Genomic DNA, 21,111 nt, shown 5'->3' on the forward strand with positions numbered 1-21,111 from the left:
AAGAATATGAAGGACTTTCAAGTGGAAAAGGGATTAAACTTGTTCTATTTGGCACCAGAGGGTAGAGCAAGAAGCAATAGGTAGAAGTCACAAAAAAGTCATTTTAGGTTTGATGCCAGGAAAATTTCCCTAACAATTAGAGTTGCCCCAAAATGGAATGGGCCGCCTCATTTAGAAGGTAGGCTTTCCATCCTTGGAAATCTTTAAAGCAGACTCCAGGCTGATTCATCAGATAGGCTATCGTAAAGATTTCTTTCAAGTGTAAGTTGAATTAGATGGCCACCACAGTCCCTTTCAACTCTCAAATTCTGTGATTAAAACAAAAAAAAAGTTTTTTCTATCATTCTGATTTGTTTCTCCCTTTTTCTCCGCTCCTTCTTCCTCTGGATTTTGGTGCCAAGTCCTACGAGGCCAGCAGGTAGAAGACACAGTCAGTCTTTCTAGGGTGCTCTGGGGAAGCCTAAAAGAAAGTTTTTTTTTTTCCTGGACAAATCCCAGGGAAGAGAACCCGGGCTGCCAAGGCTGTCAGAGAAAAAGCAAATGGAAAGGAACTTAGAGCCCTCTGCTGGTCAAATCCCAAATTGCAGTTTCTGGCTAGAGAAAATGCTTGCAATGTTCTCTGGTGTTGAAATGGTTATTTGGGGTAGGAGTTAGTATCACTGCCAAAATGATGAAAATAAGATCCTCTCACCTCTGCACAGATGTTACAGCTTTACATGTCACTACACTCATCCACGAATATACCACATGATTCTTAAAACAGCCCAAGGAAGGAGGCGAGGTACGTGGACGTCCCTCTGCCACTCGTGGGACCTTGGGTTCCTTGTTTGATGCACCTACATCTCAATTCCGTTATTGGTAAAATGAAGGCATTGGAATAGATGGCCTCTGAGGCTCCTTCCAACTCTAGATTGTACATTACTATGATTTACCCATTGTGGCACGGAGGGAAAAAAAAAAGTTCTGAATTTGGAGGCCAATGACCTGGCTTCAAATCCTGACCTCACTAATTACTGGTGCCTTTTTATTTTTTTATTTGTTTTATTTTATTTATTTGTGTCTTTGCATGAATTACTTAATTTCTCTTGGTCTCATGTCTTCTTTTGTAAAAAGAAAAGAGTAGGACAAGATGATCTCTAAGATCTTTCCTAGTTCTAAGTTAAAGGTCATTTAGAGCAGAAAAGGCCTCACAGGTAATTTTATAGATGGGAAATCTGAAGCCGAGCAAGGTGAATCCCAAGTATAAGAAATGGGAGTGTGTGAACTTAGAGTGAGAAGGGTCCCTTTTTAAAATTTTTCTTTTTTTTAATTATTTTAAATATTTTTCCAAGGTTCCATGATTCATGTTCTTTCTCTCCCCTCTCCCCTCCCACTCCCAGAGCTAAAAAGCAATTACACTGGGTTGTACAAATGTTGTCACTTGATATCTATTTCCATATTTTTCATTTTTGCTATAGAGCATTTTTAAAGCTTACACCCCAAATCACATACCCATATAGACTTGTGTGATAAGGGATGTCATGTTTTGTTTCTGCATTTCTACTCCCACAGTTCTTTCTCTCAGTGTGGTTAGCATTCTATCCCATAAGTCCTTCAGGAGTGTCCTGGCTTGTTGCATTGCTACTAGTAGTAAAGTCCATTACATTGGATAATTTAGTTCCACAATGCTTTACTTTCTGTGTACAATGTTCTTGTGGTTCTGCTCATTTCACTCAGCATCAGTTCACTGACGTTCTCCCAGTTAATATAGAATTCAAGCAGTTCATCATTCCTTATAGCACAGTAGTATTCCATCACCATCAGACACCACAATTTGTTCAGCCATTCCCCAATCGAAGGGCATCCCCTCATTTTCCAATTTTTTGCCACCACAAAGAGCACAGCTATGAATATTTTTGTACAAGTCTTTTTCCTTATTATTATCTCTTTGGGGTATAAACTCAGCAGTGGTATTATTGTATCAAAGAGTATGCATTCTTTTAAAGTCCTTTGCCCATAATCCCAAATTGTCAGGTCCTTTAAAAAAAACAAAACAACCCTTCTTGCCCCACTTTCATCCTAGCTATGACCTATCAGGGCCAGCTCTTTTGCTCTGCAAATGAAGAAACTAAAGTCAAGAAAGGGAAAGTGACTTTCTCAAAGTCAAGTTAGCGACAGAGCTGGAATCTGACCCAGGTCTTCTGATTCTCAGGCTTATATCTTTATTTTTTTAATATGTATTTTTTAATTACTCTCACATTTAGAAGTTTTGGTTCTTTTCACTTCTGTATGTGGCTGCAATTAGTCAATTTCAGCTTTTTTAAACACACACACACACACACACACATCACTCTTTCATAATGACTCCAGTTAAACTACAAAGCAGAAAGATCAAGATGCTCTCATCCTGTTCTAGTCCAGAGGCTCAGACCCTTATCAGTGCTGTGATAGATACTGAAGGCCTCATCATTGATCATTTTTCCTTGAAAATAAAATCTAGTTTAGGGATTCTGCCTTGACCTCGAAGGGAGAGCCATTCCTTCCTGCCTTCACTGGCAGAAATCAGGGTACTTTGGTGCCAGGGGGCCGTGCTTCACAGAAGGAATGTGGCCACGTTCATTCTCAGTTCCTTGCTGCTGCCTTTCAACTTCCTGGGAAACCGGCTTCAAAGGGCTTGTTTTGGTTGTACCTGTTTTGTTTTTTGCCTGCTTTCGTTTTTCCCTATTTTGTTTTTAACTTCAAGGTTGTATGTGCCAAGTGGAGAAATAGAGCTGTAAACAACTCCCTCCCTTTGCTTCTCCCTCCCTGAGACTCTAGAGGCTAGGAGTAATTGCAGGGACCACAGGCATTACTTATACAGGGAAAGTCTATTAGAAGAACAAATCAACTCTTGGCACTCAGGACTGGGAAGCTGCAATGAAGATGCTGATAAGACTGACAACTCACATCTCTATGGTGTGTTTAGAGCACATTCCTCCCACATGTAAGGTAGATAAGTAAAAGTATTATGATTACACAGTTTAAGAAAGTTACCTAGGCTGTGTGACCCTGGGCAAGTCACTTAACTCCTATTTGCCTAGCCCTTACCATTCTTCTGCCTTGGAACAAATACATAGTATTGATTCTAAAACTGAAGGTAAGAGTTAGAGAGACAGACAGATAGACAGATAGACAGATAGACAGACAGAGACAGACAGAGAAAGAGACAGAGACAGAGAGATAGAGACAGAGAGACAGAGACAGAAACTTGCCTGGGTAAGACAGCCTCTAAGTATCAGCACTAGTACTTAAATTTAGGTCTTCTGACTAAGTCCAGTGCTCTGCCACACTGAGTAACCTGTCCCATAGATATGACAGGCAGGACCAACCCAAAAAAGTTCACTAAATTGCCTCCTATTAGGTATGATGTGATAGATACTAGGAAGGACACCCTGACCATGTCAAGTCAAAAGGCACTTATTAAGCACTTACAATGTACCGGGCACTGTGCTAGGCACTGGGGAAGGTAAAAATGCAGACCCTGTCCTTAAGGAGCTCACCATTTAAGGGGAGACAAAAGCAAACAACTATGTACAAAGAGGATATATACAGAATAAATTGGAGATAATATGAGGCAGAAGACACTAAGATTAAGAAAGAATGGGAGACGCTTCTTTTTTTTTAACCTTTATTTTCAACTTTAGATAGAAGGGCAAGAACTAGGTGAATGGGGTTAAGAAACTTTCAAAGGGTCATACAGCTAGGAAATCAAACTTGAACTCAAGTCCTCCCAACTCCAGGCCTGGTATTCTATCCACTGGACCACCTACCTGCCTCTAAGGCTTCTTGGAGAAAGAGGGATTTTCAAGAAAGTTAGTAAAGGCTAAAGATAGCATGAGGAAGAAGAACCCTTCAGCAATGGGAGAGGGGTAGATAGCAAAAAGAACCAAAACTATTCAATTTGCTCAACAAATACTGAATGAGGCCACATGGCATAGGAGATAGAGAATTGGCCTCAAAGTCAGGAAGACCTGAGTTCAAGTCTTGCCTCCAACACATACTGATTGTGTTACTAAGCAAGTCACAACATCTTGGTGCTCTTCTAGGCAACTCTCTAAGGCAGTAAGTTTAAGAGAAGGCGCTGACCTGCTTTGATAGAGGGAATTTCCTCACTGGGAATTCCCAACACCAGAAAAATTATAGTTCCAGTCCCTTCCATGGTTGGTATTTAGTTTTTGTTTTTTATTTTGTCTAACTTCTCATTCCTTTTGAGGTTTTCTTGGCAAAGATGGAGTGATTTGCTATGTTCTTTTCCATCTCATTTTACAGAGAAGAAATTGAGGGAAAAAGGGTTAAGTGACTTACTATGGTCATATAGCTAGTAAGTATCTGAGATCAGATTTGACCTCAGGAAGATGAGTCTTCCTGACTCCAGGCCCAACACTATCCACTGAACTACTTAACCTTGTCCTGGTCCCTATTCAGCAAACTTTGTATAAGTTCCACTATATGAGGTACTCTAATAGGCACTAGAGGAGAGAGAAACATAAATAAGATATAGTTTTTATATTCAGGAGTTTACATTCTAATAGGGAAGCTTATGCTTCATAGAATCTCTTCCACCAGTAGTTAAAATTACATTAGAAAAATCATTCCTTTGGTTAAGTATTGTCCTTTCCATCTACTACTTTTAGTAAAAATACTCTTGAAAGGAATATATGAGTTTATCATAGTGTGCACCAGCTTCTTTATGAGACAGATAAGACATGGGCCCTGGTATCTCCAATTCATCATGCATATTCCTACTTCCTTATTACTCCTCTGCCTGGAATGCCTTCCCCAACTCCTTTCTTCCCATCTGAATTCTACTTTTCTTATAAGTCTCAATTTAAATCCCGCTTCTTCTAGGAAGTCTTTCTTTACCTGCCCAGGTCAAAACTCCCTCTTTATGATGAAGTCTTGTAGCATTTATGGCCTGTGCAATTATAGAAACCTAAATTTGATGCAAGGAAATGCCTTAAAGACAACCTAGTCTAAACCTCTCAATTTACAACAGAAAGACTTGAGTTCAAATTCTGCCTCAGAGACTTGCTAACTGTGGAATCTTGGGAAGTCACCTCATCTCCCTTACCCTAACTGCACCTATCTCACTGGGCTGGCAGGAGGATCAAATAAAATAACATGCAGTTGTTGTGCAGTTGTGTCTGTCTCTTCATGACTCCATTTTGAGTTTTATTGGCAAAGATACTGAAATTCTTTGTCATTTCCTTCTCTAGCTCATTTTACAAATGAGGAAATGGATGCAAACAGGGTTAATGACTTGCCTAGGATCATGCAGCTAGTATGTATGAGGCTGGATTGTGCTCATGATGAGGAGTTCCAAGCTTCAAACCCAGTACTGTGCCACCGAGTTATACCAGCTGCTATAAAGCACTTTTTAAGCCATAAAGCATATTATAAATCCCAGTTTTTATTATTACTGAAGCCTATAAAGATGAAGTGACTTTCCTAATGGTCACACAAATGGGAAGTATCAAAGCCAGGATATGAACGTATAGAGGAGAGTGGCCATACATATATGACCAAGATGCTGAAGGGCTTGAGACTACACCATACATGAGAATCAATGAAAAGAACAAGAAATATTTAAACCAGAGAAGAAAAGACTTGACGAAGAGCATGACAATTGTCTTCAATTGAAAGGCTACTGCAGAGGCAGATTTAAGTTTTGGATAAGGAAAAACTTCCTGACAACTGGAGCTTTCCAAATGCACAATGATTTGCTTCTGGTTGCCATGGGTTTCCCCTTTCTAGAGATCTTCAAGCAAAGACTGGTTGACCATTTCTTAGGGGTATTGTAGTGGGTGGGCATTCTTGTTAAGAGTAAGTTGATCTAGATGTCTTCTGAGGTGTCCTTTCCAACTCTAAGACTCAAATTCTAAATCCAGAATTCTTTCAACACCATAATTCATCCCTCTTTTGACTCATTGGATATCATCTTGCATTGTGGGTTATCTTTTTATGTGTACAATATCTTGTCTTCTCTCCTGGACTGTAAGCTCCCTACGGGCCTGGTTTGTATTAGATATATCTTTGAATCTCTTGCAATGCCTTTTACTAAGTAGAGAATCAATAAATATTGGGTGGTTAGTTGCCTGGAGAAGAGATGGAAAATAGCATAGGATATAGCATCTCCTCTCTGGGGCTATAAATGAAACAGACTTAGTGCTTCCTTAAAATCTAAACAAAAGGCACAACTTCCCAGGGCCTGCCAGTTAGCATCAAGAGGCATCCTCTGAGGTCCTATGGTTGTTTAAGCTGGAGCCTTGCCCCCTCTTTCCCAAAGCCTCCTGTTCCATTGCTTTGGAATATATCTCTGCTCCTCTCTTCAGGGAGAACAACTTCATCAAGGACTTTCCCCAGCTGGCTGATGGGCTGATGGTGATTCCACTGCCTGTGGAGGAGCAGTGCCGAGGTGTGCTCTCAGAGCCTCTTCCAGATCTTCAGATGCTCACTGGTAAGACCCTCTGCTTCTTCCCTTCATCTTTCCCTCCTACCATCCCTTGTCCCTCTTCTCAGCTAACCCTGAATCCTGCTCATTCTGTGATGCCTCTTCCTTTGGGTTACATGAGCAGAAAGTCTAGGGCAGCTCCAGGACATGGACATAGTATCAGCCGTGACTTAGGGAGAAAAAGCAAATGAAGTCTAACTCACGGTGATAACTCACATTCCTATAGCACAGCAAGATTTAGAAAGCAAATTCATCATAACAAGCCTGTAAGGTAGATTGGGAGTAGATCAGCAAATTGGGGTTCATAAAGGAGAAATGACTTGTCTAGTCACACACAGCTAATAAATGTCTTCTCCAGGGATTCCTCACTTTGATTCTAGTGCCTTTACCTCCCTGAAAAAGCTCTCTGAAACATTTCAAGTAGCTTTCACTTTACGTGAAAGTTTGCTTCAGAACATTAGAGATCATCTGGTCACAACTCCTCATTTTGTAGATGAGTAAACTATAACACAAAGAGGCCAAATAACTTGCTCAGGATGCCACAGGTAAGAAGTGCCAAAGGCCAGATTCATATCTAGGTCCTCTTAACCCATATCCATTATTCTTTTCCCTTCACCATTTTGTATCACAAGTTGAAAAGTTTTCTATTCTCAAGTCTATTTCTTTACTAAAGTCCTTTTTAGAACTTTCAGTGTAAAAATAAACAAACAAAAAATCCACAATGAGTAGGATTTGCATATACTTTAAATCTATTCTACTTCCCTAGAAAAATTCTATCTTTTCTCCCCTCTTCTCTCTTCTTGTTTCCCCACCTCTCCTGTTATTTTCCTGCTTCTCACTGGAAGTTCATCCTTTCCACATTGCCCTTAGTCTCTGTGCTGCTATAGCTAGGCTCTGTCAAAATGAAACCCAGGCACTCCACTGAATATTCCATCTATACCTGCTTATCATGGCACTGCTTACAAACTAAGCATCATCCCTTTTCGAAATTCACTGCCAGATTCCATAAAGAGGAAGCACCTTTTTTTTGTAAATGGGGTCACTGTGAAGTAAGTCTTCTAAGTCTCATTCTCCCTGGATGGCTCCATCCTTGAGTAGTGTTCTACCTCCAAGATTGGCATCTGTGTTAATGCTCAAGAGTATTTGAATAAAGCAGATTCTCACTCACATTTGCCACTTCTCTATCCCTACCTAAAGCAGGTTCATATGTCCTTGAATCATCTGTCTGCCTTTTGAATTTCAGCAGGACATCTGCATTCTTCTTGGAGTGTTTCTGATTCCTGAAGCTGGTACCTGCTGTTCACTGAGCTTCAAGAATATCTTTCTGACCTCTTACTCACTCCCAAGAGCATCTGCTCAGCAGACAGTAAAGCAACCAAGAAGGACAAACAAAAATGGAAGAGAGATGTGAGAGAGAATGAATTAATAGAAATGAAATCTTATTAGGATGGACTTCTATGTCAATATTGGGAGAACAATAAATAGGAAGTCTCTGTGCAGCAACATAAATCACAACCTGTCTATAATGTGAAGTCTCATAGATCTGCCTAAGGCTAAAAAGACCAGTTAAACAGTTTGCCCAGAGTCACACAGGTAGTGAATTTCAGAACCAGAATTTGAACTCAAATCTGTAAACTACAGTATGATGCCTCTCCCTAAGCATTTCTAATGTTACATACTTGGGGAAAATGTATATTTTGTGTATATCATTGGTATTTTTTTAGTACTGAAAGGCTAATAATGTTCAAAAGAGCATAGTGGACCAATATTTTTCTTTTTTTAACCACAATAATGTCCAAGAAGAAATAAATTGATTCTATGACATACTCACTTTAATTTCAGTATCAAAATGCCAGGCCATAAGAAAACCAAGAGGAGATAGATAATATGCCTTGTCCTCACCTTGTGTGTAGAAATAATAGTAATAATCCCTAATTTGGATATTTCAAAAGATCTATAATTTCATCAGGATGTGAACAACCTCCACCAGTGCAGATTGCAATCCCTCTAAGTCTTAACAGATAATCTTGAGTTGCATGTTGACTAAATTTTTGGAGTTTAGAAAGATCCCATGCTTAGGCTATTACTTTGACAATAGACATAAATATAATGTGTCTCCAAAGCCAAATTGGAGACATAGCTGTGTAGGACCTGCTAGAGCCTGTACTACATAGAAAGAGTATCCTAGAACCCAATGTTATCTCTAAACTCTCATTAGTTGTTGGAGGAAGTCTCTGGTATAGGAATAATGATTATTGAGTGCCATTTTGGGCAGCTAGGTGGTAGAGTGGATCGCGTGCTATACCTGGTGTCAGGAAGATTCATCTCCCTGAGTTCAAATCTGACCTCAGATAATTAGCAGCTATATGACCCTGGACAAGTCACTTACCCATTTGTTTCAGTTTCCTTATCTATAAAATAAGGTGGAGTAGGAAATGGCAAACTTCCCCAACCTCTTTGCCAAGAAAACTCCAAACGGAGTCACACAGATTCAAACATGACTGAAGAAGAGCAACTTTGACCATCTTATGACACTTTTACAAAACACTTTAGCAATATTTCATTTGTTCGTCAATGTCCCTACCCTTATTTCCCAAATGAGGTTATCAAGTGGATGTCTTATTACTTCCATTTGACTGCATGAGGAAATTGGGTTCTGAAGAAGTTAAATGATGATAAAAGTCACATAGAACTAAAGTTGAATTTTAGTCCTGTCTCTTCTCTTGTTAGCTATGTGATGCTTCAGAATAAATAATTTAATTTCTCTATGCCTAAGTTTCCTCATCTATAAAATAAGGTGAGACTTAATGACTTCCAAAATCCCTTCCAGCTCTGTCAATCTATATTCTAACATCCTGTATTCTAGGATTGTTGCCGACTCTAGCACTCTATGTTCTAAGGCGCCTTCTCGATTTTGCATTCTGTGTTCCAAGGCCCCTTTCATTTCTGATAATCTATATTGATTTCTCTTCCAAATTTAGCATTTTATGATTAAAGTCTCTTCCAACTCTAGGATCTTACATCCTTGTGACTGAAACCTATGCCAATGTGACTGATATATCTTTCTAACTGTGATCTTTTGCTTTCTCTCTCACAGGGGACATCCGATATGATGAGGCAATGGGCTACCCAATGGTCCAGCAGTGGCGAGTGCGTAGCAACCTGTACCGTGTGAAACTCAGTACCATCACTCTCTCTGCAGGTAAGGTCTTCCAACCAGAGATGTGGGGAGCAACAAAGACATTCTCCTCTAGTCCAAATTGGTCCTCACTCTTTTCACATCCTGTCTGTTTCACAGTGAAATACAGCAGTTCCCAAAGGAAACGCGCACGTGCACACACACACACACACACACACACACACACACACACACACACACACNAATAGAACAACACACACACACACACACACACACACACACACACACACACACACACACTCTCTTTCACCTTTCTATAAAAGGTAAAATCTCATTGCACTGCCTTATCAACATTAGTACCAATATTATGCCATACCACGTCATGCCATACCATACCAATATAACATAACAAGCATTTATTAAGTATCTTTTGTTTTAGATGCTGGATGGAATAAAATTTTTATATAATTTTACATAAGACAAGGAGCTTACAGACTAATTGGAGAACAAAACCAATATAGACAACTATAATATTCAATGCTACATGATAAGTTCACTATAGAAGTGAAAACAAAGTACTATATGAAATATGAATGGGGAGGCCACTTGAGGAAGTGGCATTTGAATTGAGTTTCTAAGGATGAGTAATTTGAAAGAAAATGAAAGGGAAGGGACATAATTCCATATAGATATAATTTCACACATGTGTGAAATATATGCACATAGATATTAAAAATTATATATACATATATTTGTAAGCAAAAGCATGGGGGGATGACAGTGATGTGTGTTCTGAGGGCAGAATAGTCCAGTTTATTGAGGATTTCAAGTAAATGAAAGTGAAGAAGATAGGCAGTAAAAATGGTGACACCTAATTGTGGTGGGCCTAAAATGTCAGGCAGAGGAGTCTGAACCTTACTCTGGTTTCCTTGTATGCACTCTGTGGCTGCACAGTCAAATGCAGTGGTATATGGGAACATCTCACCCTACTAAATGGAGGTGGACAAATCATGACTTCTTGTGATGGACAACTTTGGGCTCTGCTTGGAATGTACTGTGTATTCCAATCAAGAAAGTTAATCTAGGCAGTTATTCAACCAGTTAAGTTCATCAATGTTCTGAGCTTATGGGGATGCAAAAAAAGTCTACATTCATAGTCTCTGATTGGTTGCACTTGAGTTAAAGAAACAAGGCATACATGTACAGAACAGGGAATTTTATTTAATAGGTTAAAATCACGTGTGAGATTTCATGGTTCAAATAACAAGGGCTCCAGATTAATGTTAACTAAAGTCTTCTGAACTGTCATGGGGGGAGAGGGAGCCCTGAGAATGTCAGGTTAATATCCTGCCTTGCCCATTTTCTGTATAGCAACTACTCTTGCAACATTTTCCCCCCACTGAAATGAGTCTGGTATAAAGTAAAAGTTCTTAACAGTTTTCATGCCATGAACTCCTTTGGCAGTCTACTGAAGCCTATGAACTGAGGGAAAAACCCATTTTAAATAATTAAAGGAAATGACAAATTTCAATTTGATATTAGTGAAAATAAAGGTGCATTGTTTCCCTACTAAGTTCACAGACATGTAATCTATAGACCCTAATATAAGAAGTTCTGACATAGAGAAACCTATTCCTCATTGCTGAGAGGTACAAAAGAAAACAAGGTGTTAGGATACTCCACTGTCTTATCTAGTTTGGCAGTTTATTTCCTAGTTGATCAAATCCTTCCTCTGTCTATTTGCAAAATGAGATGTCATAATTTTTATTGTGTTCTTAGAATGGACAGCTTCACTCATTGATGGCTGCAAAATATTCTGCCTCACCAGCTGAAAATTGATGTCTTATGAATCAGCATTATTGCTCTTAATTCTTAACACAATCTATATATCTTTTTAACATAGCCATATTAATTACTTAATGATGTGAATTAATTGATGTGATGTCAGTTGACAGAGAGGGCTATGTATTAATTAAATGCCCTTTCCGTATAATAGGTGTTTTCCTTCTCCCCATATCCCAACTCTCCCTCAGTCTAAACTTGGAAATTATACTGCTCCATTTCTATTAGAGCCATACAGGCACAACTTGCTTTAATTAATTGTTTGGACCCTGAAAAGTGCTGTGTAAATCAAATATTTGTAAATTGAATCCTATGTAAAATGCATGAAGGGAGCTTGGTAATGAATGAAAAAACTTCACTGTAGCCTCTTTTTTGCTTATTTCAAGGATATCTGATTTCATTGGTATAATACCCTCATTGACAACAACCATCACTATCAACAGTAGTAGATGGCACTTTAACTATCCTGCTTAGTAGATGGTCTTTGTAAGATGCTGGGGTGTGAAAAACTCATTGCATAGAATGAACTTCCCTAAACTGATTCCACCCCAGGCCAAGACTAAACATCTTTTCAGTTTGGTATAAACCTCCAGTAACTCACTTCTCAGCTGGTCTAATAGAATAGCCTTCAAATTCTCTCCCTTCTTTATGGCTTTCCCCACTCCAATCAGTCCTGTCAAACTGATCTTCCTGCAGTGCTGATCTCTCCATGCCATCCCTGCCACTTAGGTGGCTTCCAATCACTTCTAGGATTGGGTATAACTTCTTGGTTTGGTGTTTCAAAGCCTTCACAACTTACTTCTTTCTTAATTTTCCAGTCATCTCATACTTACTTCCCCTCCTTATACTCTGCAATCCAACCTCACTGGCCAAATTGCAGTTCTTCACACGAGACACTCCATCTGCTAATCTGGTGCCTTTGCACAGGTATATCCCATGCCTAGACTGGTTTCCTTCCTCATTTCTATCTCCAAGCTTTCTTGTCTGCCTTTAAGATTAAGCTCAAATTCTGCCTTCTGCAAGAGGTCTTTCCCTTTCCCCCTACTGCTAATGCCTTCCCTCTCAAATTTCCTTCTATTCACATGGTGTATATCTCATAGGTTCAGTGTCACTGACACACATCTTCTTCAATGAAATGTGACCTTCTTGAGGACAGGCACTGTTTTTCCTTTTCCTTGTATTCTAGCAATTGGCTCATTGCCTAGCATACAGCAGATTTTTAATAAATCCATGCTGACATAGAATTTGAGATCTCAGCATTACTTCTAGGTCAGGATATTTTTTAATTGTTCTTTTACTATACACTTTGTGCAGACATTGTATACAGCATCATGTTGAATGTTGTGGGGTATACAAAGGAGTATATCCCTGAGGGCATCTCAGTAGCACAATGGTTAAAGTGCCAAGCCTGTAGTTAGGAGATCCTGGGTTCAAATCTGGCTCCAAATATTTCCTAGCTGTGACTCTGGGCAAACCAATTAATCCCAATCATCTAGCCCAGGGGTCGGCAATATATGGCTCTCGAGCCATATCTGGCTCTTTTGAGGGCCAGATATGGCTCTTTCTGCAGGAGCCATAAAGTCAATTTTTTTTTCAGGCGCTGTTACAGGAGCGCGCACTGTGAGCACTGTACGGCTCTCACGAAATTACATTTTAAAAAATGTGGCGTTCATGGCTCTCACGGCCAAAAAGGTTGCCGACCCCTGATCTAGCCCTTCCTGTTCTTCTGCCTTGGAATTGATACTTAGATTTGATTCTAAGATAAAATATAAGTTAAAAAAAAAAAAAGGATATGAACACTAGGTATCACAGTGGATGGAGCACCAGTCCTGGAGTCAGGAGGATCTAGGTTCAATCTGGCCTCAGACACTTTGTACCTGTGTGATCCTTGGCAAATCATGCGCCTTCCCTTTGTCTTTCTGGCTTAGAATTGTTAATTAGATAGAAATTAAGAATTTAAAAAATATGATCCCTGACCTAAGGGGGTTTAAGGAGTTTACAATTTAATCAGCAAGACAAGACAAATGTACATTAAATTTAGTTTAACTCAAAAGACATTTATTAGGCATCATACAGTGTGCCAGGCACTGTGTTAGGTGCTGATGGTAGGAAAACAAAAACAAAAATGTCCCAGCCTTCAAGAAAAAAAAAGTCTACAAAGAAGTGCAAAGGAGAAACATTCAGAATAAGTGCAGAGCGATTGTAGAGGGTAGAGATCACACTGGAGGCAGATCTCAGACAGGGAAGCATAATGTACATGGGCACAGCCTGTGCTCAGCTACAGAGCCAGGAAATCAAATGCCCTGTATAGGAATCAGCAAGCAGTCCAGCTTGGTAAAATCTGTGAGGGGAAGTCATATATAATCAGCTCGGAAAGAGAGGTTGGGGCCAGATTGAGAAGTGCTTTAAATGCCAAACCAAGAAGTTTATATTCTATCTGAGAGGAAATACGATTCTTGTGCAGGGGAGGGACATTAAGTACTGTGCGGAAGAGTTACAAGGCAACATTACCAGAGAAATCACAAGGCACTATATGATTAAGGGGGAACCAGATGATACAAATACCGAGTTTTACAAGTTCAATGAGGGAGATTTCTGTAGGTAGAAAAAGCTTCTTTTATTTTAAAAGTATATATTTTTTGGCTTTGTTTTTATTTTATATTATATTCATTTCCAAATCTGCTTCTTCCCCTTATCCTCACATTTCTCAATGGCTCTCCTAACCAGCAAACTTCCCTTATTAACAGTGATTAAAAAAAATAATAATAAGTTTAGGCAAACAAACATCTGCTGTGTTTGAAAGTATATGCAACAAGGGGGCAACTGAGTGGCTCAGTGGATTGAGAGCCAGGCCTACGGATGGGAGGTCCTAGGTTCAAATCTGACCTCAGATACTTCCTAGCTGTGTGACCCTGGACAAGTCACTTAAGCCCCACTGCCTAGCCCACATCACTCTTATGCCTTAGAACCAATACCCAGTGTTGATTCTAAGGAAGAAGATAAGGGTTTTAAAAAAGAAAAAAAGAAAGAAAAAGAAAGCATATGCAACAGGAGCAGCTAAGTGGCTCAATGGATAAAAGAGCCAGGCTAGAGACTATAAGGTCCTGGATTCAAATTCTGACTCAGATACAGGCAGGTAGCACAATGGATAGAGCACCGGTTCTGGATTTGGCAGGGCTTGGGTTCAAATCAGGACTCACTTCCTAGCTGTGAGACCCTGAGCAAGTCATTCAACCCCAATTGCCTAGATCTTACCATTCTTCTGTCTTGGAGTTGAGAATTAAACAGAAGGCAATGATTTAAAAAAAAAAAAAAGAAAAGAAAAGACAGTAAACAAAAGGAAAAGGAAAGGAAAGGAAAAGAAAAGAAAATGTTTATTGATTGAGATCTGGACCAAAAAAAATGGCAATGACTACATTGTTGTTGCTGTTCTTGCTTCATGGTGATAGCAGTGGATATGGAGAGAAGAGCATGGGCACTGAAAACACTCCCAAGGAAGGATCAGTAAGCTGTGATATATTATTTGATGTCGGGGTGCAGGAGAAATAGTCGAATATGACTGAGGTTTCATGTGCAGTTGACAGGACTGCCTTACTATTGGTCAATAATAACCTTCATCTTTCTTTGTTCCTTTTTTTTAAACTCTTGCTTTCTATCTTAGAATCAATACAAGTATCAGTTCCAAAGCAGAAGAGCTATAAGGGCTAGGCAATGGGGGTTAAGTGACTTGCCCAGGGCCACACAGCAAGGAAGTATCTGAGACCAAGCTCCAGACTGGGCACTCCACCCACTGGACAACCTACCTGCTCCTGACCTTCATCTTTAAACATCATTTAGCACTTTGTTTTAAAACTCTAATGTTTCTGAAGAAACCTTATAAGTTAATGCAGTCCAGGCCCTTCAGTTTCATAGACAAGGAACTGAGAACCAGAGATTAAATACTATCCCTTCACTAAAGTAATGAATGAATTACTAAAGCTGATGACTTTTTTTAGTTCATTGTTTTTCATAGGCATGATTTAAACATCTACTGGAACCTAATTTATTCACAGCTGCTAAATGGTCATCCTGACATCTCCCTGGTCCGGCGCTTCTGACCTAGTTGTCTCTGTGTGCTCATCTCTTTGCTCAGGGTTCACCAACATCTTGAAGATTCTCGACAAGGACAGCAGCCGGGAGGAACTACTGTCCTTCATCCAGCATTATGGCTCACATTACATTGCAGAGGCCTTGTATGGCTCTGAGCTCACCTGCATCATCCACTTCCCCAGCAAGAAAGTCCAACAGCAGCTTTGGCTCCAGTATCAGAAAGGTAAGGTGAGCTTTGAACAAGTGTTGGGGCCCAGGAAAAGGGAGCAGAGTTACCTGCCTGGTTTGCCCTTTGTGCTCTCCCACCGTCCACCAGCCCAGGTTTATTTAGCTCAGTTTTGGAAGCAGAAAGATTTAGAGAAGGGAAAATTTAGGAGCCCATCTGGCTAATGGAAAAAATGGTAGTCATCGCTTTTCCAGCTGTGTGACATTAGCTGAGTAATTTCTCTTCCCTGGGCCTCTTTTTTTCTCATCTGTTTAATGGAAGATTTGGAGTAGGTGATCATTAAGGTTCCTTCCAGCATTGTTCAATTCAACCCATTTATTCTGAAATGTTTGTACATAGGTATTGTTTTCTGATTCTTTTCTAGTCCTTTTTCAGCTATTGGTGAACTGTCTAATCTTGGGAAGCTTGCTTAATACTGTCTGGATCCATTTCCTTATCTCTAGAAGGAAGACCTTGGTCTAGATGCTAAGAACTCTCTTAGGTTTCCAGAAAGGAAAAATCTAGTCTTAATACCTCTGTAATTTTCTTCTTCTCTAATGTCTATGTGCTTCTCTACTATTTCATATGAATTCTACTCATGGTTTTAACTGGATATGAGGGTAGAAAGTGTTTCGTTGATACCTTTTCCCCTCCTAAAACACACAGAGATAGACATACAGAGACACAGACAGACAGACACACACCTCCCTCCCTTCCTCCCTCTTTAGGTCTCTCCTCCCAGAAAAGAATTGTGACAGTTTCATAATCTTAAAAGAAAGGGGCCACAAACCTGAAAATATACTCCAGAGTCTCCTTATATATTCCTTAATATCTTTGCTCTTAGGGAATGCCACAAGATTCTAGGAAACATCCTGATACAATGGAAATTGTTAGTTCTGTAGTTATGGGACATGAGTTCAAATCTTAGATCAATGACCTAATACCTATGTGACCAAGTCATTCAATCCTTCTTTATATCCATTTGCAAAATTAAGAGTTGGAAGGAGAATGCTACTCTCTTCTAGATCGAAGGATGATTCAAAGGAGATTACCCTTCCCTATGTACAGGTGTAATTGATTGTTCACCTAGACTAGGAGTCTGGTGACTGATTTCTAGGTCTGGCTCTATGGCTACTTACTCTGTGACCCTGGGCAAGTTACTTAACCTCCAAGTTCCCTCTTCTGGAAAACAGAAAGCTTAATATATACCCTGCCTGCTTCCCAGAACAAGATCAATCAATCAATATTTATTAGACATCCACCATGTGCCAGGCACTAGGGATACAAGTACAAAGAATAAAACCCCTACTTCCCATGAGCTTATATTCTAATGTGAGGGATGATAAATTATATAACATTTATATAAAAAGCAAAACAGTGCAAAGTTAATAAATGCAATATATACAAAGTAGTTTAATACAAGATAGTTTGGGAGGCAGGACACTTAGCTTTTGGAGGACTGGGAAAGGCGTCAAGCCAGAGATGGCGTTTGAGCTGCATCTTTAAGGAAGTGAGGGGCTCTATATGAGGTAAAGATAAGGAGGAGAGTGCCTTCTGGGCTTGGGGATGGCCAGGGTAAAAGCAGAGAAACAAGAAATTTAGTATCTCATGTGAGGAATAGAGGGAAGGACTGTTTGGCAGGACTGCAGAGCATGAGGCACTGGAAAGATAGGTTGGGATTGGGATATATATATATATATATATATATATATATATATATGGCTTTAAAAGGTAAATAAAATATTTTAATATTTTATACAAGAGGCATTGAGAATCCAGAGTTGCTTAAGTAGGAAAGCCCCAGGGCTAGATTTATGCTTCAGGAAAATTACTTTGTGTGCAGTGTGTAGGCTGGAGCAGTAAGAGAATTAAGGCAAATGAGATAGATAATGGGATGGCTCCTTAAAAAAGATAACCATTTTATACCAATGAGTTAATAATAATTCAGTCAGTTAATATGTGTCAGGCTCTATGCTAAGCACTCAGGATACTAAAAGAGGCAAAAGTTAGTCCCACCCCTCAGTGAGCTCACAATTTAATGGGAAAGGCAGATAATTATTTCTGAACCAGAAAGAATATCAGATTCATAATCAAAAGAGACCTGGATTCAGATTAACTGACCTTGGATGACTCTGGACAAATCACTTTGTCTTTCTGTGACTTCATCTGTAATATGGGTATAACACTTAAAAAATTTCTGCTTTATAGGGTTGTCATGAGGGAAAAAATGCTTTATTAGTCTCCTAATAGAAGTCCTAGACTTTGCCCTTCACAGACTAAGTTGCACCCACAATTCAGACTCTGAATTGGCCCTTGGAAACAGATCCTACTTGATATCAGATTCTCCCCTTACCCAAGGTCAGTGAGCTCCCTCCTTCTCTCCCACCCCCAAACCCATCCTGAGTCCTGAAAGCTGTGGGTGACTTGGAGAGGTTTATAGAAGTGTGACACATAATTGAGCTGTCTGGGAATAGCTTCATTTTATAGCTGTGACAATGACAGTCTTTAAAGAAGTGTATTAAATCAATAGAAGACTCATTGAGCTACACTATAAATAACGAGACACATCATTAAACAGGGCAATAAACTTCAGGACTTTGAAGTAATACAATTAGGTTATGTTTATAAAAACTATGTTATCACTGTAGCCATCCAGGAGCTTATTTGTCTCATTTCTGTTCAGGGCTGAGACATTTCTTAGATTTCCTCTTCTCCTTTTTAGCTACCTTAACCTTCTTGACTGTTTCTAATCGCACTGCTGCCTCCAGTTCTTTCCTTTTCCCCATCATCCCTCCTGCTCCCCACACACAGAATTGTTCTTAGAAGGATCTCAATTTAGGAAGTTAAGTCCCTGGATATGTGATAATATTTAGAGGAGAATCAGCTTGGCTGAGTAGAGTAGAAAGAATATTTGATTATGACTCAGGAGACCTGCTACTTCCTGTGTAACTTTGCACAAGGGTCCCCTCTGAACATTAGTTTTCTCCTCTGTAAATTGAAAGAGTTGGACAAGAATATTTCCATTGTTTTCTAGCTATGAATCTGTGTCTATGAATCTGTGAAGTCAAATTCTGATGCGTAGTATACATTAATGGGTATCTTTTAGTTGACTTCTTTGTTTCTGAAATTATCTCCTTCCTCTTGTCACTAATCAGTGAAGTTTCACATTATAGATTTGTCCTTTTGAATAAACATTGTCTGCTTTCTAAGCTACTCTTTTAACACAAATCCCCCATGGAAGGAACAGCATATAAAAGATATACCATATCAAACTATCAGTGTGTTTAAGATTATCAGGTGATGTCTTCTGGGTAGGTGGCCAGGGTAGGCAAAGAGCTTCTAGACCTGGGAGCCCAAGAGAAAAAAAATGTGCTGATCACAATTTTACTTCTGTATACTGTCCTTGTTATTAGTTATAGAGTAAAATGCATGCTGAATTCAGAGGAAAGACATGAATTTGAATTCCTTACTTAGGTAAGTTAGTAAACCTATCTAGGGTTCAATTTTCTCATCTGTAGTGGATGATCTCTTAAAATCCCTTAAAACTCTGAATCCCTTAATCATGTTGACACTGACTCACCAAGAAGGTTTCTTCCTACTAATCCCATCCAACTCCATACTTCTACATTTCAACTGCTGAGTCATGAAAACCTCACCATTAACCTACCTTAAAACCCCCATGGTGATATAGTTGGGTGTCATGATTATACGGCCACAAAAAGATCTTTCTTTTGCTCTTCTATACTCACTACTGGTGGAGGATAAGACTGAATATATTCAAGTTAACCAACTGTTTAAATATTCAGACGTTTTGGCTCCTTTTTTTTGGAGAAAGCAATTATCAAGACTTTTCCAGTGGAGGACTGTTCCAGTATCTTTGTTCTGCCAGGTGTCTGCAAAAGATCCTATTACTGCTTTTTAAAAGGCTTAAGGAGAAAAAGAGAAGAAAGACAGAGGGAGAAAGACACAGAGACAAAGGACAAGAGAGGGGAGAAAGCAGCAGCAATTGGGAACAGAAAGGGGCAAAGAAGAGAAAGGGGGCAATGCAAAGAGACTGAGAAATAGGGAGAAACATACATGTACCTTGTATGCCCATCTTTTCCAAACTGTAGAAACTGAATGCTTCATAGTTTCCTTGCAAAGAATATTCCACTGCTACATAGAGTTGTACTCAAGCCTCCAGCCAGAAAATCAGCTGCATATCCTTATAGATAAATGTCTGTCAGGCCTTTTAAAAAGCATTTTATCTATCATATAATTTCCAAGTCTGTCCTAGGGAATGAATTTCTGCATTTCCATTTGAATTGCTGTGCCATTTGCAATGTGGGCTAAAATGTTCTACAACCACTTTTGACAGAGTTAGGGCTGTTTGAAAGTTAGCACTGTGGGGCAGCTAGGTGGCTCAGTGGATAGAGTGCCAGGCCTAGAGTCAGAAGGGCCTGGGTTCAAATGTGACCTCAAACACTTCCTAGCTGTGTGGCACTAGACAAATCATTTAACACCAATTGCCTAATCCTTATAGCTATTCTGCCTTTGAACTGATACTTGTATTGATTCTAAGACAGAAGGTAGGGGTTTAAAAAAAAAAAAAAAAAGGGAAGTCAACACTGGACCTTAGGTCAGACTGGTAAAACATATCATCTTTTCAATGATAAGCATTGCCCCTGAGAATCTCCCCAGGAGTTCTTATTCAAAGATCAGTTGAATCAGGCTTAGAAAGGACTCAAGGTCTGGAACTCCCAAACAGTTTTGTTCCTAAGGGTCATTTCTGATAAACCCAAAATTTAAACTATCCACAAACCAGGAAGTCTTGAAAATGAAGCTTTAGGTAGTGGGCGTGAAAAAGATAGAAATGTTTCTAATTTGCTAACTTAGGAGTCATTCACTCATTCATTTAACAAATATTTATTAAGTGTCTACTTTATTCAAAAGACTTTGCTATGTCCTGGAAGAGGAGGTGGAACAAAGTTAAAGGTTGGATGAGACAGTCATAGTAGCAAAAGATTCAGAGCAGGAAGGGATATTGGAGATCATGCAATTCAACCCATTCTTATTATAGATGTCCTAGGAAGTAGAAGGGACCTCATCATCATTTTTATCATGATAATAACATTTATAGAGACCTTTAGATGTAAACAACTTTTAGGCATTATCTCCTTTATTCTTTAAAACAGACCTGGGGTTTGGGGTAATAATATCATTTACTCCTTGTTAAAAAAAAAAAAAGAAGAAGTTTTGCAACTGAGAAAAGAGCCTCAAAAAATTGAAATGACTTGTCTGATATCAGCCACCTAGTAAATGGCAGGGATCAGATTTGGGCTTCTGACTTCCAATCCTTCCAATCTTGCAGCTTCTCTCAGGGAACTT

The 21,111-nt window shown here is 39.4% G+C and overlaps 1 protein-coding gene across 1 annotated transcript in view; it reads left to right on the forward strand.

The window, feature by feature from the left end:
* The window catches only part of ASTN2 (astrotactin 2), a 970,320-nt gene that overhangs the window by 559,732 nt on the left and 389,477 nt on the right, over positions 1–21,111 (forward strand). The window contains exons 14-16 of the mRNA XM_044659771.1: positions 6,351–6,475; positions 9,567–9,671; positions 15,583–15,762. Of these exons, the coding sequence (XP_044515706.1) occupies positions 6,351–6,475; positions 9,567–9,671; positions 15,583–15,762 (410 nt within the window). The remainder of the gene's footprint in view (positions 1–6,350; positions 6,476–9,566; positions 9,672–15,582; positions 15,763–21,111) is intronic.

Source organism: Gracilinanus agilis, chromosome 2 (genome assembly GCF_016433145.1).
Source record: "Gracilinanus agilis isolate LMUSP501 chromosome 2, AgileGrace, whole genome shotgun sequence".
In the NCBI taxonomy this organism is placed as follows: Eukaryota; Metazoa; Chordata; class Mammalia; order Didelphimorphia; family Didelphidae; genus Gracilinanus; species Gracilinanus agilis.